Source organism: Centrocercus urophasianus, unplaced genomic scaffold, assembly GCF_019232065.1.
Source record: "Centrocercus urophasianus isolate 14NV4802_14NV808 unplaced genomic scaffold, USGS_Curo_1.0 seq_16, whole genome shotgun sequence".
Taxonomy (NCBI): Eukaryota; Metazoa; Chordata; class Aves; order Galliformes; family Phasianidae; genus Centrocercus; species Centrocercus urophasianus.
Window position 1 is genome coordinate 40,429,280 of NW_024884711.1, and position 23,059 is coordinate 40,452,338.

At 40.4% G+C, this 23,059-nt stretch overlaps 1 protein-coding gene across 1 annotated transcript in view; it reads right to left on the reverse strand.

Annotated features, from left to right (window-relative positions):
* Window positions 1–23,059, reverse strand: part of DPP6 (dipeptidyl peptidase like 6) — a 363,334-nt gene that overhangs the window by 61,791 nt on the left and 278,484 nt on the right. Inside the window, exon 8 of the mRNA XM_042816965.1 lies at window positions 15,526–15,646. Within this exon, the coding sequence (XP_042672899.1) occupies window positions 15,526–15,646 (121 nt within the window). The remainder of the gene's footprint in view (window positions 1–15,525; window positions 15,647–23,059) is intronic.

The window sequence follows — 23,059 nt, forward strand, 5'->3', positions numbered from 1 at the left end:
CTCCTTGCAGCCATCTGGGAATGGGACAGTTTCTGTGGGGTGTTTGCTTAGCTCCAGGCACAACAAGGCAAGCAACTTAGCAAGTACTTTCTCATGGCCAGGTTCTAAAACATATATTCTGTAATGTCTTAAAACATTCGAATGGCAAACATCATCAGACTGCAAAGAAATTACCATCATCCTTGCTGAGTAGGATGAGAACTGCTGAGCTGTACTCCTTGGCCCTCTGTTTATCTCATAAAACAGTTATTTTATAAATCATGTTATTCCTGGACAATTCGGATGCCAATTTTAACATTTATTATCCTCTTCTTTCTCAGGCTTTGTTGGATGTCTTTCATCTCCTCCCTGTGATTTTCCCCTGGAAGATTCAGCAGCTCAGGGCTGGCTGACTGTCCCCTTCCACTGATGGCTTATGGCTATGGTTTCCAAAGGTGGGAACACTGACCCACTCCATGGGGACAGCTACAAGCGTGTGGGAATATCCATCACAGACCTAGGCTGCGATTTACTCCTTGGGCACCCTCAGAGTGATCATTCCCTCCAACTCCTGCAGATAACGAGCTCCAGAGTATACATTTCAGTTATGTTATCAGCACATCAGATGGAAGGTTTCATCTTCACAAAGCTTATCAGTACTCTGCTAATACATGAAAAAAAGCATAGTTACATCACGGGACAGACCTCAATTATTTTTCAGTTTAAAGAGCATTTCTCGGAAGGGGGCTAACAGGAAGTTTGGTTTCTATTTCGCAGATCTGCATTTCCTAAGTGGAAAAGGGAGCACGATATACTGCAACGAAAACAACCACCTGGTTGCCTAATTGCCTGTAAATTATCTCTCTGTGCCTTGTGTGCTCAGAGAGTTGGCTCAGTGCAATTTTAAGTCCAAAATGATAGGTGGTGTAAATATTTAGAGACATATACTAAGGATCCATTTTTTTTCCATTGTAATTTGAAGAAATGCAGCAGTGCTGTGCTTGCCCGCTAAGGATTTATGTGTTCAGAGGAGCCAAATTCACTCAGTTTATACCTGTGAATTCACAACATGATTCGCTATTTTCCAATTGAAACAAAAAATAGACACTTACTCAGGAAAACTGTGCAGCCGAACAACTGCTTTATTCTTTTTTTCCTTTTTCAAGTGGCCAGCACATTGCATGCTGCTTCCACTTGGCAAACTATAAACTTAAAATGAGGTTAAGTCATACAGGAGAAGTGACTCCTCAGGCATATTTTGTTTGCTATGCTGTAGGCAAAGGGCTAGTTTCTCCTCCAAACCTTTCTCAGTTGCACTTTCAGATGCATACTTTCTGCAAGAGGGAAGTCCAAATCAATCTAAGGACTGAGATGGCCAGGAGCAATCTGTAGATGCCCGAGGAACTACTTTGCTGGAATCAAAGCCAAATGCTTTGTGATCTCCTGTTTACTGATAAGCACTGCCGTGGATTTGCATTTGTAATGTCTGTTCTGTCTAAGCAAACAGTTCATTCAGGAGATCATCAGTTCTTGGATGGGAACAGAAAGGTTGGTTGGCTGGTTTAACTCTAAGATGCTTAACTAGGGGTAGTAATTGGGCTTTCAGCAACCAACCAACCATCACACTGCCACTACTTCCTGGAGACCCTGCTTCAGACCACGCAATTTGTTATTTGCCACCTCACCTCCTTCTCAGGATCTCCTATAGGCCCAGGTACATTCTCCAAGTTAGAAGCCCAGAGGCATTGCTTCTTCTATGCCACACACTCTCCACCCTTCCTGAAGCTTCCTTTCAGACTGAGGTGCCAGTCAGAAGTGTTGTGCTGCACAATCTCCTCATTAAAAATAATCCTGGCCTTCTGTAATGAGTAGATCATGTACTACAACACTTCCAAGTGGTAGCTCACACCAGAAGAAGATTGCTATTATGTCTGCTTTTCTGTCAAACGACTCCCACCACTCATCTGGCACCACATGCTCTCTGGTAATGGAACCAGAAAAACACCATGAAAGTTCTCTCTTCTTCTCACTTTCAGAATTGTTTTTCTTTCTTGCATCATTTTGGAGCTCACTAAAGTGGAAACACATTCCTTCAGGTTGTCACCCCTGATACAATCTGGGCAACGTGCACTAAATCATGGGGATTTACAGACCTTTGAAAACCCTGCAGCAGCTTTGTGCCAAGCCTCTGCAGTGCAGTACAACCCTGAAGAACTTCAGGACACAGCTCTCCATCCTGTCCTGTTCTCAAGGTTTCAAGCCTGCTTGTGATACACCAGAACAACACATAACAAGCTCTAAATTAGGATGGGTCAGTTCAATAATCAAATGAACTTTAATTTTTCTAATGAGGTATTGAATCTTTTAAGTAATCTCTGTGCACACAGTCTAAGGTAGAGACTGGAAAATCAAAACAAATGCAATAAATACAGTGATCTCCAGATAATTCCTAATGAGTAAGATTTATTTCACTGTCTGTTTTCAGACTGTTGCCTTCAATTTCAGAAGTACAATAGTGTGAAAACATAATGTTTTGCTTTTAGGAGCTGTTTTCCTTCAGTTCAGTTTCTGACCACTTTCTCAAATCTTTAATCTGCCCACCTTAAATGCCTCCTTTAAAAAACTGCTTTTGATCTACTTTGATTCAGTAGCAACTGACGCTGATTTTTCCCCCCCCTTCTATTGTCATTAAATCAAATACAAGGCAATGACTCAATTTCAAAGGAAAGCAAAACTAATGTAGGAGGCAAATGCTTGTGAGTCATACGAGTAGAAAGGGAAGGCCTGAAGTGATTTGTTCCCATATTTGGGGCGATTTGAGAGTCAGGTGCGAGGCTGTCATCCCCTCTACGGTGCAGAACAGAAGTAGTAACACAGCAGAGCTGGGGCAGCTTAAACAATATGCATTTGTCCTCCTGTTCGCAGGATGCCCCCTGGGTTGGAAAGCCTCCTCCCCATGCTGAAATCCTCAGGGCTCACCTGGCCTTCCTGTTGATGACCCCCTCCAGATGCTTCTCTCCAATTCCACCTTGTCACCATACCTGCCCAGGACTAGGCAGAGAACAACCAGATCTGGGTTTTTGTGACAGCTACACCATGCCGTTCATTTGACATCCAGGGCCCAAGGTGAGGCTCTCACCTCAGCTTTGTGTCCTAATTTCTCTGAGCTCATCTAAAATCAGGTCACTAACTGTGCCTCAGTTTGCCTGATTCTAGAAAGATGATAATAACTCAAGTTCTACCAGGATATAATGAGAAGTTTTATTAATTGATGATTGTAAAAGGCATTAAGATCAAGACAGAATAATTGCCTCTGTGAAGGTCATAATTAGATGTACCAAAAAATACATCAGAGCATTCTCTGCAATGCTTATCTCATTTTATCCTTGTACTTCAGCTACAAGGAGTGTGGGTGCTAAGAAGAGCTGTGCTTATAAGCACTTTGCTACACTGACACCCGAACCCACACATGCAAGTGATGTTGAACAAAAGAGAAATAGAGAAAGGGTCACGTGGCACCAAAATAGAAGAAAGACATCTTGCAGTGAAGCACCTCTGGGCAATGATACGTGTCAGAGTAGTCCTACCAGGATATCCTGGTACAGATAGGTTAGATATTAGGGGAAATTTCTTCTCAAAAAGAAAGATAAGGGAGTGGCACAGGCTGCCCAGGGAGGAGCTGGAATCCCACGGATGTGTTCCAGAACTGTGGAGATGTGGCACTGAGGGATGTGGTCAGTGAGCACAGTGGGGGTAGGCTTACAGCTGGACTTGATGATCTCCATGGTCTTTTCCAACCTTAATGATTCTAAGATTCTATGTGCTGGCTCTCCCTGCCTGCATGTCAGCTCAGGGTCAACACTAATCTGATCCAGGCAGGGATTGTGAAAAGCTCATCTGACTCAGGCTGTGAAATCATGCCCTTGGATCCTAATAACATCTACAGTGACCAGTTGTTGTGCCAGGGAGAATTAAAATCAAAAGTTGGGTGGGGAGGGAGGGGGTAAGAATAAGCTGACACACATTCACAAATCCCAAATCCTGCTTTAGGGAGAACTGCAAGACTTTGCATTTTAAAAATTATTATTTATCTCTCTAGCACATTCTAAAAAGTTCTCCATGAGACACTAAGGGCCACATTTATGAACGTGATAGCACTGGGAACTATCCCAGGATTATTAAAAGGATTTGAGAAAAATCAAAATGCGTGTAGAAACTCTGGAGAAATTTTCAAAAAGACATGCAACGTAATGATGGATTTTTATATTCACAGAGACTTCTAAAAGAACTCATTTTAAACTTTTTTTTTAATCTTTAAAGCTCTTTTCTGCACTCTGCTCGCTTTTTATTTTCCACTGAATATTTGATGCAACAGTTGTAGTTCTGAATTAAAGTTCAGGTTTAAAAAAAACCACCCAAACAACCCACCAAAGAACCAACCATACACACTTATCAAAAGCAAAAATGGGATTTCATCTCGCATTGCTTCTCCTTTTGAATCAGGATGCTATTTGCATACTACATCTTCTCAGCAAATCATGCAGATTTGTGAGTGCAGCACTCTAACCACATCATCTCCGTGAGAAAGCTCTGGATATTTACATCACATGGAGGCAATGCAACTTCCACTTTCCTGCAAAGGGCTAAGGAGATGAGTTTTGCCCAATTTCCTCCTTCATTACATCTTACATGATTTTTTTTTTATTATTATTTTTTTTTTTTTGTAGGTGACAATTACAGTCCTTTGAGTTTCTGCTTTCCATTTCCTCTATAAATTTAATAGAGTATTGTTGGGTTTATTTTTCAAATAAACTTTGAAACATTTCCAAGGAGATTAAGCCCTGTTACATAAGGGCTTTTCTTTTAGCTAATGCAATATTGTATGCTTCTCTATTCTCTAATGAAGTTTGGAAGCCCACTCTGCACTTATTCCTTTTTATCAACACATGTTCCCATGCCCTTCTGTATTAACTCCTTCCCTGCGAGACAGATCCTCCTTCCTCCAATCCTTGTTGCTCTTATTACACCAACAGAATCAGACAAGAAAAAAAGAAGAAAATAAATAAATTGATCAAAAACCAGCGTAAGAATAATGCAAGGAGCACAAAGAAGAAAGAAACAGGAGTATTTACTTAGGGAAAAGAACTGCAAAACATTCAGCCTGGAAGGGGATTACAGATGCATAAGAAAATATGATCTACAAGAGATTTAACAGCTACACTGAGCAACACCTTTATAAGCCACAGTGCAAAGTAAACTTATAATCCTCATTTTGAATGTTTGTTACAACTTCTTTTTAAAATATGTATGTAGGTAGACTGAACCTGAAGTACGATATAAACCTTTCATTAAAGGTTAAAAATTGTTAATACATCTCAGACTGGAATGTAACTACTAGCAGATCCCAGCAGAAAGGTATCATTCTCTGTTCCCAAGCATTGTAGATTTAAGGCTTAAATGGCTACATTCAAAAAATGCAATGCTGTAAAATTAAATAGAAACACTCAAAAAAATCCAAGCAAAATCTTGGAGTAATACTCAGAAGCTTAAGGAACATGGTTAGAGGTATCAATTTCTGCTCAATCATACAATTTTCCTAGAATCTAAAATGTAAGTTAGAGTGCTATGCATGCTAAATGAGATTGAAATGCTTGAATTTCACATCCACTTCTCTGTCCCGCCTGTTCCCTACATGAATTAAGAGAAATTTTTTGTTAATAGACTGGAATTCAAGTACACTGAGTGGCAGTAGTTGCCCTTTGCTGTGCAATCAGCACCAGGAGAGCCAGAAAGGAGATGTTTTTGTGGGGTAACTTACACCCAGCTGTGCAACAGTCAAGGAATCCTAGCCATGTCACAGAAAATGTTACTTCAGAACCATGCAATGCCTCCACACTTATTAAAAGCTCAAAAATCCTTTAAAGGTGAGAGTTTTTCAAAACTGACAGCCAAATTATTCCTTTATAAATAAGCAGCATTTTAAATAATTGTAAATAAATTATAATATTTAGCTCTTAGCAGCAGTTCATGGGGCTGCTCTGTTTGATGTCACTCAAAACAGCAGACTAAACTTTTCTTGTGTAGATACGACGGGTAAGAACTTCATGTTCTTAAAGCTTCTGAAGGTTGGGGAATGGGGCACAACAAATTTTCAGTAATTTTCAGAAAAAAAAGTCTCAGCAAAACTGCCTGGCATGGAAACAACAGCTGGCCAAGATGGCAGCACAAGCTGGCTGAAAGCTGGATCACTCAGCACCAGGAGCATTGTTTTGGTGGGCACTGTGGTGATGGGCTGATGGTTGGACTTGATGATCCTAGAGTCTTTTTCAATCTTAATGATTCTGTGATTCTAAGTCTTCCTGTGCTACTGTAAGGAACCTGCTCTAGCAAGTGGGGTTGGGTTTGCTTATCTCTAGAGGTCCCTTCCAAGCCCAGTGAGTCATACAGCATCTTTACAATTTTCGCTTTTCCTCCTCTTTTTCTCTTGCTAATCATGATCACTCAGCGACATAAACTAATAGAGAGCACAGTATAATCCCTGGATGCTTTATCTTCTTGTAACTATGGTATGCCAATCACTATAAAGACCTGCCCTTGCTCTTCAGTTCTCCTGATGCAGGTATATCTGCTTCCACTGGTGATTGGTATAAACACAACGGTCATCACTGGGCTTAATCTGCAAAATGTTGCACTGTAACATCCTCACGTGCAAGAGGCCCCCGATATCGGCCCGAAGGAGAGCTGGGAGCCTGAAACACACCTAAAACTGTTCAGTTTTCTCAATGGTAGCACCCAAGTGTGTTGGCTATCATTTCTCACGTAGCATCGAGCACATGGAGCATAGATAGCAATGCTGGAGATTGCTTTCCAAGCACAAAGATTTAAGCTCCTGCCTGTTCTGCCAGAGGAAACAGCTGAGCTCAGCTCTGTGGGGCGCTGTTCAGTCCAATCCTCCTCACATGAGTTCACCCTTTCATCCTCGGGTCGCTGCCTCCCTGCTTGCAGACCCGCTCCAACCTGTGGCTGCTTCCAGCTCACATTAGGAGCAGGCCTTACAGCTTTTTTAAAAAGCACGCTTCATTTCATCGATTTCATTTCCCCATTAGAAGAGCTGACGAATGGGAATTATGAGCAGATGACCAACTGCTGTCATTATTTCTGATATTCTTTTGATTTTGCTACATTTATGCAACAATGGATAGGTCAAACCTCTAGCGAGGCTCACATTTCTTGGCAGAATTTTCATTCTCTTGATGTAGCTTTCATTTTTTCTAATTTAGAGAGTACATTTATTTTTGCTTTTTACATTATTTTTTTCTTCTGGCACATGCTCCTTATTCAGGCCAAAGATCAGTGAGATAAAGAGATAGCTATTTAAACTTCTCACAGGTTTTCCACTGGCCCCTGAATTTCCATAAGCAAGAATTCTTCCACTGTGGTGCATCGAGTGCATCAAGAGGAAAAAAAAAAAAAAACAGTCAAAAAACCCACAGAAATTTACTTTTTAGGTCAAATTGGTGGAATTATGTACTAATAAAATTTCTAAAGCAATCCTTCAGTTTTGGCCGTACTTATTTCTGTCATTTTAATCACTTTGTGAATGCAGCACTTTAAGATTTGTAGAGCCTTTAAGGCTGGAAAAGACTTCTAAGATCATCTAGGCCAACCATCAGTCCAACATCACCATACCATTCTTAAATTCTCCAGAACAGAGATCCCTACAGTGCCCTGGGCACCATGCCCTATCTTTTCCCTAACATTTACATGCAACCATTTTTTGTGCAAATCAACCCAATTTCTTTTAATCTTCTACAGCATTATAGAGGCTGTTACATTGGGCACAACAAAAGTGAATTCTGCCACCACAGAAACGAAGCACTTGAATTTGTTCACTGTAACCTGAACCCCTAAATGCACTGTGTGTTTTACAGTATCAAATCACTGGTAAGACTTAATGGAGAAAAAACAAGCTCTCAAAATCGGGAGAGTTCTTAAGTGCTGTGTAACATTCACACTTTTTCTAGGAATAATGACAATTCAAACTTTTTTTTTTTTTGCAACTCTGATAGTGGTCACAGAGCATGAATATTACAGCTCAGCTGTAGTGAAGATTGGCATCACTACTGTGAGCTTCCATGCAATTAATCCAGACTTCAGACTTAGCATAGCATATGTCAAAATATATTCTGCAATATTTAAACTGCAGAAATTATAGATTAGTTCCTCAAAATGCGAGTATAATCTGAAAATGGGGACAAAGTATTTCTCCTAAGGCTACTGTAAATGGCTCTGATGCTATAAACAGAACTCACAAGTAGAAGCTCCTAACAGTTGTACTGTACAACCCAATACATGTTTTAGATATATTTGACTCTGTGATGCAGAATTTGCTGGATATCTGTAAGAATAGATCTGTAAATACCAGGTGCTACTTTCATACTGATCTACATATTTCAGTTGTCAGTTTTTCATTTTCATTCACATACTCAAGGAGGGCAGTAGCTAACCAGGTTTAATTTGGCTGCAAACTGGGTAGCTTTTTTCTCTCACATAAGATGAATAAGAGACAAATATGTGCTCCACAAAGCAACAGTAAAATAGCAGAACAGAAAGGAGACTCTACTACAACAGTTGGGTTAAATTTTGTGGGAAGCTTCAAATCTCAACTAAATCTGCAGAGATCAAAAGACTCACTATGGATTTAAACTGCTGTAACCAAACTGCTCCCACATGTTCCACGTAGACTGCAAATCTAGCTCAGGAAGAGATTCATATTAATTTCACGATTACTTTAATCATGCCCAAGGAGACCTGTTGCAACTCGAAAGAATGATTAAGATTAAAATACTGGCAACCACAGCATATGACACTTTCTTTTTGCTATATACATATAGAAATCATCTAATAATAAAAGCCTAGCCAAAATAAACAATCAAAAAATTAAAAAAAAAAGAAAAAAATCAGAACAACAATGAATGAATTGCAAGGCATTGCATGGAACTGGAAGAAGCTACCTGAAATATTATGAAGGTGGATCTGATTTATTGGAAATCTCCACTCTGACAATGACCAGGCTGGCATTAGATACGGGAGGACAGTAACTTATAGAAAGGACAATTCTCTTTTCCTTTATTGGCTGGAGGTGAGCTCACACCAAGGTACTGCCTTCAGCATTCTATCACCCATAGCCACCAAGCAGGGTGTGTTGAAGGGAAAAATCTATGCTCAGCTTAGCGACAGACTTTGTGAGCTCTAAATTTCTCTCAGTAAAGCATGCAACACATGATCATGGTGCCAAGAGAAGTCTGGGGGCTCAAAGCTCTTCCTGAAAAAACAGCATGTTAAATAGGGCATCTGAGAAGGGAAAGCACATGCTTCTTCAGTGCAAACACCAACAATCTCACTCCCTGAACACCCTGGACTTGGAGCATTGGCAGCTACTGACTGACAGGTGAAATCCGGACAGCCACCTGGCTTCCTTCCACTGCACCAAGGAGATCACTGACCTCAGTAAATAATATTCTGTTTTCCTTCCAAAAGTCATCCTGAAGCCAGAATGATGGCAATCCAAAAATTAGAGGATGACAGGTGTTGGGTTTGGCTGGCAATCTCCTTCTAAACAACCTTCTGCAGAAAGGGAAGGTTAAAGCCTGGGCTAGAGCTGGCATGGCTTATTGCAGTGAGGCAATGGATTTTGAAGCCTGTCCAGAGAACGGCACGTTTAAAAGTTTTCAGGAGCATGCTGACTTCTAGGCAGGCGTTCTCAATGTGCATTGTAAATGGTTCAATTTTCTCTGACCTTAACCAACTGAGAAGGGCCAGGAGCCCACCCCCAGTGATGCAATCCACATGAAAGGGAAACTCCACCAATACTAGAAGATCATGGAACTTCTACCAAACCTTTCATTGTATGGCCAGCTGAAATTTAAGCCTTTTTCCTTCTTTTTAAACATAGATAAAGGCAAAACATTGCTGTGTACAGCTGACCTTCCTTGAAATAACTGTAAATAATTCTGTTACAAACACATGGCTAAGGTGTAAAGCTGCCCTTCATTTTTATTTGCCCACAACAGAAATGGACAGATCATGCAAATCATCATGCAAATAAATGTACACTTAAAAAAAAAAAAAAAAAAGTCACTTACATTTTCAATGCTAAAGCTAAAGAATGGCCAACTGGGAACTGCATGGCTGAAGTGTTATGCAACAGCTGCATGCACTTAATAGGCAATGCTGAACAATGCACAACATGCAGAAAGAAACTTTCTATTTTAATATAGCAATGTCACTGAAACAATAACTGGGTCTCCTGCCCTACCTGAAGAGGCACAGAGCCAAGGGTAAAAATTCCACGTCTTCCTCATAAGCCATAAATATAATCTGCACGTTCCTGAGGAAAACTCAAGGATTTTTGGACTTAGGGTACGCTGTGAAGGCATCTCCAAGTGCTCTTTGTTATCCTTTGCTCCATAATGGAAAAAATGCAGAGCTACACATTTACCCACTTCCATGGAAAACTTTACTTGACTGAAAATACGTTAACTGTTAAAAATAAACAGATGAGAATTGCCATTCACTGCCCTAGTGGTTCTGCATGTGCAGTGTCCAGGAGGAGTCAGAATCACAGAGGTTTAAAAAGACCAGTAAGATCATCCAGTTCAACTATGAACCATCACCACCGTGCCCAATAAACCATATCCTTATGCACCACAGCTACATGTCTCTTGCAAACCTCCATGGATAGTGACTCCACCACTTCCTTGGGCAGTCATCTGCTTCATTAACAGTCCTATCCAGGAGGGCCCTTTTGACTGTCTGGAGTCCTGCCTTAGCATCCTTTTGGTGAGAGATCACTCTATCCAGGAGATCTTAAAACGTTCAGTGATGACTCAGTCTAACTTTTACCTCCCCGTAAGCCTTGGAGCAGTTAATTACTGGGAAAGTCTAAACCTACACAGTGAGACATTACACTACCTCATCTCCTCTGATGACACCAAACAGGAATTTTTGTAGTTACTAGCATTCAGCCTAATTATGAATGCCCCTTCCCAATCTGTCCAATCATCAGTTACTGTTTTCAAGCACTAAAGGTTTAGAGATCTCACATTATACAAAGAAGAATCAAGCACACAGATGAATTAGGCAGAGGGCAATGCTTCAGCAGACATATCTAGCATTTACCCAGCGTTAAGGCCATTTCCAGACTTCCAGGATTAATGCTTCTGACCATAAGAAATATATCTACGTCAGTTGCTTGAAATACTATAAGCATAAAAGATACTGCTCAAGAGAAATGCTATTTGTTTTGGCAGCTGTTACCAGGCGCTGCACCTCTGAGACCAGCCATACAGGTTCTAAATATACACTCTGATTTTTCTGAGATGCTGATTAAATTATGGAAAAGATTTTTCTTTATTACTGCATTCTCTTTTCTCTCTTTGCAAAGTCTAGGAAAGGAACAGAAGCACTATTAGCGTGAATCAGCCAGCAGCTTTGGCTCTGTCATTCCCATAAGCACAAGGGGAGTTTCAGGGAAGTGCACGGGAGGGGAAATTGGAAGTCTTTTAATAGATCTTGCAGCAAAAAATTCTGCAGTTTCATTGTCTTAATGATGATGACATCCTGGCCTCCCCCACCAGGTGTCACTACAAAGTCATTTAAGAGGATCTGTTGGTGATAAAGCAAGATGCGGGTGGAATGAAGATTAATAAGGCATGCGACTCAGAGCTGGAAAAAGAGTCTCTTCTCACTCCTCCTCTCGCTCCCCAGCCAAAAATAAAGCAGAGCAACACCACTGTGCATTAAACTCAACAGAGCAGAGTATCAATTTTAGATGTCGGATACGTATAACTCATATTGCATAAGAGTTTTAAATGAGAGCCACGTGAGCCATTCAGATGTGCTCCTCCAGTGTGAGGCTGAGGAGACCAGATGAGATGTCACAGCTACCAGGTCAGTACTGGTCTGGAAAAGGGTCCTTGCTTTGAGGTAATCTTCAGGGACTTGCAGAACAAACCCTTACCACGGCAGGGAAAGGAGGTGAGGGATTAACTCATGTGTAACTCTTCCTTTTACAAGCAAAGTCCCTAAACCACAAACAAAACAAGTCCTTCAGATCAGGTTGCAAAATGGTTTACATGGTACTGCTTTTATGTCTAAGGGCACAAGAAATAAGCAGCGCCCTCCGTTTCGCAGTCTGCGCACAGGATCAGCTCATCTGTGGGTAAAAATCCATCCTCCCCCTCCCACCCATGGAAGGAACACATGGAACGTGCCTGCTGCTCCACTCCCCTGTGACTTCCATGCAGCAGAATGCAACATCAGAGTCGTGTCTGTGAATGCAAACTTGCTGAAAAGAGGTCAAACCAGGACTTCAGAGCAGAGCAGCCAGGGAAGGTCCTTGTCCTGCCCAGCAGAGCCATGTACAGGGAGCCTGAAACAGGCTCAGGCAGGATTCAGCGCTCCCCAGGATTCAGCCAGAAGTCAAAAACCCTCTTTGTGCATGCTATCCGTTTAAATGCTGAGCTGGTTTCAGCCACAGCACTTTAAGTTCTCTCTTACGGGATCTCACAATATTTTAGCACAGGCATCTATCAGGCAGAACTCTGAAAATGTTAAGTCAGTCTGCATGCAAACACTGTCAATGCTTATTTTAGTAATAAAAGCCATGTTTAATCTATGCTTTCATGTTTCAGTAATCTATGTATCAATCTATAGCCTTCCAGCTAAATATACTAAGTAGATTAAGCTCTGATTGATTCAAAATGTTTTTCACTATATTATCAAAAGTCTACAGATCAGCATAAATACCACAAGGAATTTTTTTTTCCCCTTTGGCAGATTTACAAAAGCAGAGCTTAACTTGAATTGAAATGAACTCCTGCATTTTTACAGGGCAAAAAAAGCCTGTCAAACCTCCTCTAGTTCTGCTTTACTTCCAGACTTTGTAAAGACCTGTGATTAATAGCACAGAGCATCTGTTCTGTTGTGCCAAAAGCAACACTGTTATGAAGAGGAGTGTTTCCCCTGTACCTACCCTTTATCTCAGCCATTGGGAGACACCCCAAAGACAGCATTGCTGGGGCTGCAATCTGCCCACGGTGCAGGCAGCTCTACAAAATGGGGGAGTAGGAGTGTTGGTGATACACTTTTAAAGATGACAGTAAAAATACTGCAAGTGGCTTCCTCAAGACTGAAAATACCAACATTTTTATTTCTGTAATGTATGCAGGAAAAGTGATAAGCAGGTCACAAACCCGCCAGGTGCTCCAGTGAAGCTCAGCTGCCATTGCTGGCAGTGGTGAACTTCAGCAACAAAAAGAGCATAGAGCAACATGCCCAACTCACTGTGATCTTGTTTCAGCGGCTCTTTGCAGACTATCTGCTGGAGGTGGCCGCACAGATGGAACAAGATCCCTACATATGCTCAGCATCCACCCCGGGAGCTCGCTGAGACAGTAGTGGTGCAAGCAGACGTGGGTTTGAGCATCCCAGCTCAACTAGTGAGGTGGAGGAGACATTTCCAAACATCACTAGGAATGGAGGGAGGTGAAAAGTAGCCCTGGGATGGTAAATTTTGATCCTAGCTCAGATTTCAAGAAATTCCACTCAGCTGAATTTGAATTTAAAGACTCTGGTTCTTTCCCCCACCCTTCAAAGATGAAGCACCCAAGAAAAGGGGAGAATTTGGTTAAATAAAGTTGCTGGTAACCATGTAACAGCAGAGCATCCCAACTGCTGGAAGGGTAATGCTTCAGCCTTTCTAATGTTAACGCCTGAACTCTCACAGACTCCTTACCCACTCACCACTCTGCCATATCCAATTCATTCTGGGATCGTTCTCCATCCATCGGTGCATTCAGAGAACTGACATTTGGATGCTGCGAACCCATCTGATCCTGCCTCCCCACAGCTTGTTCACACATCTGCCTCAGTACTGATCCTACACCCAGCTTCACCTCCAAGTGATGTAGAGCAAGGGAAGGAGCTCAGCTTACAAGAGCCACCTTTGGATTTGAGTGGAACTCTATCACCTGAAAACACATATTTCAGATTTTCCTAGGGGTCCCTCTTTATCTTGCTTGATAAGTAAAAGTTTTCATTTTAACATCAGCCCTATGTTCTTGGGCTCAAAGTGACATTTCCAAAGGGATGTTATAACCCGATTTCTGTTAAAATGTACTCCAAGTGAACAACAAGATCAGAGGTCTTACTGTATACACAGTACTCAGAAAGGTTACAGAACCTGGCTTGGTATATCCACAGACTGTATTTGGTTCCTTTATCATCCCAGTATATTAATACACAGTTAACAAGTAAGTTCATTATAAAGGACAAACCTGAAAGTCAATGTCTGCCAAGAAATTGCCCGAGCAATCCAGTAATTGAATAAAAACACATGTCAGCAAAACACAAGTGTCACCACGGGCTTCGAGCTCACCAGTGTGACAAACTTCTCCTGTCAGCATGCTGCTGTGTGCAAGGCTCTATCAGAAGACCTTGTGTACCAAGTGATGTTTTGCAGCAAAAGACAGCTACCAACACGCACACTTGACCTACAGAGTCAAACCAGCCTGTCCAGAACTTCAAATTCATAACGTAGAAATCAAAGAAAATCAGCACTTTGCAACTTCTTAGCCACTCCTCTGGTGACAAAGAACTTCACAAGGGGAATATTTGCTCGTAAATGTTCTGCAGTGCAACATAAACATGAACTTAAATATCAAAAGTAATCCAAATGGGTATCAGATTTCTACCAATGTGTTCGATGAGTTTGGGGCCGTGCCCGCTGCCCTGGGCAGCCCGTTCCATGCTCACCACCCTCTGGGGCACAGCCTTTCCCTCACCCCCAGCTGTCCCTCCCCTGACAGTGCCATATTCCTTCAGGCCCGATGGTTGCCCCTCTGCTCCCTGTGAGAAGCGGCAGCTGCCATGAGCTCTCCCCTCAGCCTGCTCTGCTCCCAGTGAATCCTGGGCTCTCAGCCACTCTTCATATATCTTCCCCTCTGGACCCTTCCAGCAATGACCCTCTGCCCCACCAGGTCCATTTTCAAGGGAAGGAACCCAATTACTGAGAGAACCTGGCTTTCAGAAAACTGTCAGCTGTCAAGAGCTGAGTAGCTTCTAAGGCACACGTAGAGCTGTGGCAAACAACCGATCAAGTAAAATTGTCTCCGAGCTTCTTCCCTTAAAATAGAAGCAACTTCCCCTCCATGTTTCTGTCCTTTCCAGTGACTTGAAAACTGTCACATCTCTGAGTGATTGCAGGTGCCACTAAATAATGAACCAGCTCTGTTCATTAATGCTTCGTGATTTATTACTTTTGGACTAAGGGAAAGAAAAACAGCCTGAAAAACAAAACAGGATTCTGACATCACTTGACATTATTTCAAGTCCAGCACTTCAGACAACTGTTAGAATAGCAAATTTTTAGCAAATGTCCACCCAGAAATGTAGCAATGAACATCTAAATTCAGACAGTTCTGCCAAGAGTGTAGAGTGTAAAAAAACTCATAACTAACTGCCATCCTAGAAGTTGTGTCCTACCTTCATATAGCCAGTCGCTGAGCCCATTGAAAATAACACCTTCTTTTCCTGAGGAGACCACTCGAATGGCTTGTTTCCCCACATGGGCACAGTAATAGATGTTATTCTCAAAGATAAAAATCTGATTTGAAAGGAGAAAGAAAAAGAGAAGAGCATTAAGCAGTGGCTCCATTTTAAGACGTTGCATTTAACTTTTACAATAATTGGTAGTAAAGGAAAAAAAAAAAAAAAAAATCACATATCACATTTTTACAGCATTTTCATCCAAAAAAGATTTTCACAGCTTGCTTCCAATGTCATCAACTACTGGAAATATGCTAATTTATAGCAAACTAAGCCCTGGTCCTCCAACACAAGCTTTATTTTTCTTGGTCCTGTCCTCATTTCAGAAATTGAAGAGTGCCATGAGAAGGCACGAAATGAGGTACACTACCTCTCCAGATTTTGAAGAAGTGCTTCAGGACACGGAGTTGATGGCGACTAAACTGATTACTGGAAAATGCTTCTTATATATTTCCATTAAGACTTACTGCTACCAGATCATTTTTGGGAATCAGACTGTTCATTTAGGTGTTTAAGAGATAAGGAGTGAGCCAAACTTTAGCCAGCCACTTAAATATACATATCTCTCTATATATTTATATATATTGGTCTATGGAATCATCTGGTTAGGTGCTTAAATGTCACCATTGACACAGAGATCCTCTCCTTCCTCCCCTCAAAGTGAAACACAGCCTAGTCTTATTTGGAAAAAAATTTCTGAGATCCACTCAGGCTGCAGAGATGTACTGAACAGAGTACCAGGCAATCCATACAGACTAAAAGACAAAACTGTTAATAGAGTTCAGCAGACGTTTACAGATGAGTTTATAGAAGGTTGGGCTATTGGAACAAATGTTAGGTATCTACAGCACAATACGAGAATGCAATTTCTCATGCTGCACTCATAAAAGGATAGACTTGAGAAAAAGTATTTGCTTTCAGCTTCTGTTTCACGTCCTACTGTGGTATGTGTTTCAACTAAAGATGAGCTGGAAAGATTCCAGAAGAAAGTATAGGTCCTAACATAGTTTTGGCAGTTGTTACAGTCATTCTACCTAAGGATAAAAAGTCTGACTGTAACTGGAACTTGCTTTTTGCCCGTCTAGTCTACAAGGGCTTTTAAACTAAGGAGAGGCCATTAATATGTTTTTGAAAGAAAAAAAAAAAAAGACATTGTGGAAGATTCATTCCTGCCTTCATTTTCAGTAAGCAGAGAATCCAGACTGAAGACCCCTAGTAGGGAATTCAATGTGTTAGCTAGCTTGTTCATGGGAGGGTTGCCAAAACATAGGGGAGGAAAAAAAAATAATAATAAAAAAATAAAAAAAAAAAAATCAGGAAGACCACAGTGGACAAAATATGAGGTTGTTTTTCAAAGCCTATAGGGAAAAAAAGAATAGAAACTGATGAATATTACTAGCAGTATGGGGTGGCAATGGGGATAAAAAACAGTGCTGGGACACAGCAGCCTTAGTGCTGTGGACCATTCTTCTCTGCAGCTCCTCCTGCCACAGCCAAGGCTCTGCACTCCCTGCTGTGTATCTTCAATTTGCACAACAGACACCCTGGATTGTCCACAATCCATTAGTGGCATTTGTTGGTTAAAGGGAAGACTTGTCAGACTGGGACTTGAGAAACCTGTTCTCAGCAATGCACAATGCCCTAAAGGATGCTATCACCAAACTGCAAGACAATCCCAAATCTCTACATCAACAAGTGCGATGGGTGTTTGGGCAACCTCTTATGCAACAGGTGCACAGCCAGGTGGAGTTATTCAAGTGATGCAGTCCATTTCTTGCCCGGCTTCTCTCAGCAAATGAAGGCTTTGCAATATTTTGTACTGTCTTAAATGTTAAATGAGTCTACAGGAAAAATAAATAAGGCAGAATGACAATCTGCCTCTGCCCTGTGCTTTGTAAAGCACTGCAATGTTTTCTGTCTTCACTGCTTTGTCTTTCAAAGCGTCACTGCACTAGTCAGGCTGCATAGGGTATCTGGTAGTTGCAACGGAAAATAATAAAGTGCACTAACTTCAAACCATCTCCCGTGTAATTCAGAGCCAAACTGCAGCACCTCATAGAGAATTTAAAATTATCCTCCTAACTACAGTGCCTTGTACCCTAAAAATGTCAAGCATAATCAAGATAAAAAATAACTGAAGCAGCAGACGGAAGATTTCTATGTAATGTATCTTATAAATTAAGAAAAAGCTTTTGAAATTCCGTTATTCATCAAAAAGAGATGTCTCTGGATTACTTCACTTTCTGGTCTAGAGATACTAGATTTTTTTTTTTTTTTAAACCTCTTCATAATATTTTCTACTGTTTACATTTTGTGACATTAAAGTAGCGCTTCCTATCAAGCAATCAGAATCCTTTGAGCTAATTAGAAAATAATAAATCAGTGCAATTAAAAAAAATCCATGGACATCATTTCCACATTCTTTTATGCTTACTTTATGTAGCAATCTTAAATAATAAAAGAAAGGACAACAGAAGGGGTCAAGCTGAGTTTTGTGTGCCTCTGTACAGAAGATGGAGAGCATAATAATTTTCTAGTGCCTTCTCTTCTGGTGTGTGTATTTGAGAACGATTTTAGCCCCAAGATCCTTGCAATGTCTATGCCTTTTCTGATGGACAGCACATGATATCCAGCACTGAGTGCAACTAATGGCATGGGAAATAAAGCTGGGCAATGTCAGGGGGAGATCCCCAAGTTGAGCACTGTGCAGGTTTGTTATTACATTTTACATTTACATTTATGTTATTACACTGTGCCCATTAAATGTTATTACATTTCACAGCCTCCAAATAATATGATATTTTGAAAGAAGTAAGAAGAACACAAACATCCACACATCGATTGAAGAAACCGTAACCGTTAACCCTCTAAAATACACAAGTCATAAGCTAAACAAGATAAAAGCATGAGACAGAAAAGAGGTAAAAAAAAAAAAAAAAAGTATTTTTAGCCTTCAATTTTTCTTTTCCAAGTATCACAGAAACCAACAAAACCTAAAAGAATGCTGTCTGAAAATGGATAAAAAGACTTTCTCCTATTGAAATCAGAATTAGCGTGACACTCTGGGGTGTAATGGCAGACTCCCTTCTCTTCCTTCTGGATGTTATAATAGGGCTCAAAAAATGAAATATTTCTTCACAATGATAACTAGAGTGCCCTGGGGGACTGAGATAAAGACTTTTTTAAAAAACTTACTTGCTCACTCCCAGGATAATAAACCCATGGGGATTTTGCTGTTGCCCTTGTGGGGCTCAGGATATCACCTAGCATTTTCAGCATAAGCCACTATGCCCTCAGCCTCAGGTATCAACACATCACTAGTTCCTGTGAACTGGGAAGAAATCTCTGCCTGATCACAATTTGTATTAGAACTAATTACTGCAAGCCATTAGTTTTACAAAACTAATATTAAAGAAGAAAGTACTATGCAGTTTGGACCACATGCCTAAGACGAAAGGAGATCTTTTAATCAAGGATTAGGTGATTATCCAGTAAAATAAATGTATACTAAGCTAATGCAAAGTAAACTCAATCATCTTACAACACACAAGATCCATCACAACACTGACTGATCCATGTCAAACTTCATTTGCAACTACTTAAAGGCTGACTATTCTGAACTGAAAGATACTATACTTCCTTTTACAGTTATTTCACTCCCCCTTCCTTACAGCCAAAGAGGTAAGAACTTCTCATTTCCTCAAAGACCATGGGAAAATAAATTAACACACATTAATCTGTGCTTTTCATGCTTTGATTTATTCTCCAAATTTCAGGAAGAATTCTGAGTTCTCTTGCCAACTAAATGAATGACATCTTTAAAATTTAGCATCGCCAAATATGAAGTTAATGTCTGGATACTTATTACCTTACACATTGGAGAAGTGTGAATACTTCCTGCATGCCAGAGAGCAGCCTTCCCACTGCAAGGTCAGCCCACAGGAGACTAGTTAACATGAAAAGTTTGTCTATTTAACATTGAGAGTTTGGTGAATAACACCCAGCCTCATGTATAGACAGGCACAAAAGGTTTGAACATGTATTAAATTCCAAGTCAGCCCAATTGCAGTCTGAAAGAGCAACGGTCTCAAAATAGAAGCCTCAATTAATAGTGGAACACAGCTTTAAATCAACATCTACTTTCTCCTCATCTAACATAATGCACTCCGTTTTCTTCCATTTTTTAATATTAAAGCCTTATTTCATTTTTATTGTGATTTTTGCAGCTGTTGGTTTTTTCCATTTACAGAAGTCTTCAAATAAGCTGGCAAGTCAGTTTACCTGAGGGAGTATTCTGGCAGAATAAATGAAACAGCAGATTCATTTTAGAATTCTGTCTCTCAGAAACACATTTAATTTTGCAAAATCAGTAAAGATATCTATGTAAAAGTAATTATCCACGGACTTCTCTGTTCTAGATGCTGAACAAATGCACAGAAAAAGATCATCCCTTCCCCAGCAGCATATTTTCATAGACTGGTAAGCCTAGAATGGAGATAATAGTCTTCACTGAACATGTGGAAGAGGAAAAACTCCAAAAAAAAAAAAAAAAAAAAAAAAAGAAGAGCAGGGACACTGAAGACAAGACTCACAGGTACCCAGAGCCATTTTAAGCCCCTCACAGTGTCTAAAACATTCTGTAGTACCATACAGAATGCAGGAGAAACCTCTACTGTCCTGGAAAAGCATCTAGAGCCCACATATATTTAATACTATTCATCTGAATTGCTCTAGAAACCTACGTATATGAAGACAAATGCAGTTTTTAGTGTCACATAAGTGCACCAGCAAAACCATGAGTCACATCTGAGCTGCTCGAGCTCTATTCCAATGCATGAACCATAAGATCATCCGTGCTATAATTATAATTTTACATCAGGTAGACTATTATAAGCTTGTGAAGACTGAGAGACAAAAGATCCCAATTGCTCCTTGTCCTGTAATGAACTGCATGTCATACTGATCAAATTACTTGCAGAGCCACGGTCAGCTTCAACATGATACTGAACTCATAATGTTCCCTTCTGCACAGGCAGAGCCACAGCTGCTACAAAAATCCTTTTGCTGAAATAACAAAGAAAAATGGTTCTTTACATATCTTGCTCTGTGTTTATGCCAATGCATGCAGGTTGGCATCAATCCTACCTCACCTTGATTGTGACCTTCTTTCAGTGTGTGGCTCCAAAGGCGTGAGCCAGACTGTCCTAGATACCAATGAAGAATTGCCTAACTCTATGGACTTCTCATTCTCTGGCAGCTTTTACGGCTTTCAGGTTGCTTCCATGTCCAAAGAAGTCAGTCAAAGCAGTCCATGCAGTTTAGGTATCTACTGCTTCTACCGACCATAGACAGCCAAAAGTAAGTATCAGGTATCTTCATCTACTCAAGATATGGTCCACTAGCTCTCTGTTACTTGCAGTCCTAATCATGTCCAAGTCACACTGTTTCTCCTTCACATGGTTTCCTCTACTTAAATGCCAGTCACATCACTTCTTAAGAGGCAGGCACTGATTTCTTCAAACAAGCCTAACATGAATCTATGTGGGTAAATGAAGGTGATCACTTGAGGCAGATTTCTGTGTGGCTAGTCAATCCTTCAATAGAACTGGACCACCAAATTCCCTCAAACAAGGATTCTACCACCTGAAACCAATCTAGGCACAATTTAAGGTTCTTACTCCTTTACATCAACTAATTCTTCAGCCAGGTGTACATATGGAAAGTCCTACAGTGCCATCAAGGGCATTTTAAACTTCTTCATGTAAGGTGCTCTGTTAATTTTTAAAAGCTTCCATTTATTTTTCGGGTGAATACAGCCAGATAAAATTTCATGTTTTGAACTGAACTAAATATTAACTACCTTACACTTGCACGGTGTTATACATCACACAGGTCTGAAATCCATCTGAAAACAAGACAGCTTTAGCCTCTTGATGCGTCCAGGAGGAAAAGTATTACCTCTTTGTTTATATACTAAATAACTGGCTGCAGGCAGTAACAAAGCCACAGCGTGCAAGCAGTATCATGGAGCTGTCGGGTCATGGACACAAGTAATTTGGAGCATTATCAAGCTCCTGAAAATGCGCACCCAGGGAGATCTCTCCCTCCACCTCAGTTTCTACGCTCCCTCTGCTTCCATTCAAATATTTTGAAGATGGCCCCTCTCAAACCAGTTCTGTTTTGCCATTGCCATGTGACATCCGGAAGCTGAAGTCTGTGAAAATGAAAAACTGTCAAGAGAAAGATTCCCTTGCTGCTTCCCCCAACTCATCCTTACTACACAGAATTAGCATGCCCATCTGTGTCCACGCAGCATCTTGAAGCAGATACGATCATCATGTTCTCACTTTGGGATATCATGGAAATCTGACAAGCACTGCACTGAAAAGGTCTTGGCATTTTGCAATGATAATTCTTACACCAACTCATGCAGAAAAATGCATGATCAATGCAAAATCAGTTTCTAAAGCTTGTTACTGATTGATTATGCATTATTCAATGAATGATGATTATCTGAATGTGAAAAAATGCATAAATGGAAGCTAGTTGAACATCAAAGTTCATATTTATCATAAGTGTTGTTCTTAATGCATATGATATGATTACACCAACTCATCAGTTCTTCAAAAAAAGAGTAATAAAAGCATAAACTGTTCCTCAACAGTAAGCTTATATAAAAAGAGAGAGTATTTTAATTAGACTTCTAACACCAGCTATTCAAAAAGAAAAGCTTGATAGCAATTGGGATAAAAATAGTGAGTCAAAACATTTTCATTCTCCTGCATCACAGAGTTCAATTTTGCAGGTTTGGAAAGAGACATACAGCAGTGATGATGGAGAAGTGAAAGAAAGTTTCTGAAAGTTGATTCTTTTTTCACAAAACCAAAATGCCATCATTAAGATTGACAATGAATGAATGAAACTATTCTATTTAATCAACATACTGCAGAGAAAGAAATTCTGATAAATTATTGACAGGGAAGGCTACAGGTTCAATTTTTCATTTAAGGGTTTAGCTATGCTGTAATTCAAAGTAAGAAGATAACTGATTCCCAGGGCAAGGATTTAGAGGACACGCTTTCTGAACGTATGCACCACACAGATAACGTTTACTTTGGACAAGGGTAAAATTTACTTATCTTCTTCCTAGAAGAGGCCAAAGGTGGCACTTATAGAGTGAAGCGAGGACTATTCCAGTATTAGAAATATTCTGCAGGAAGGCTTTCAAGATTGAGAAGCTGAAAACAGCTGAGAAGACCACTAAGACCAGAGAATACAGTAGTACAGATTGACACCCATAAGAACAGTGCTGGTTCATAGACATTTCAGGAGCAGTATTTTTGACTCAGAGATCAAAGGCTCCATGTCTGATACAAGTAGTGTAAGAGAGTAACTGAATGGAGATTTGTGTTATTAAAAAAAACAAAACAAAACAAAACAAAAAAACAAAACAAAACAAAAAAACAAAACA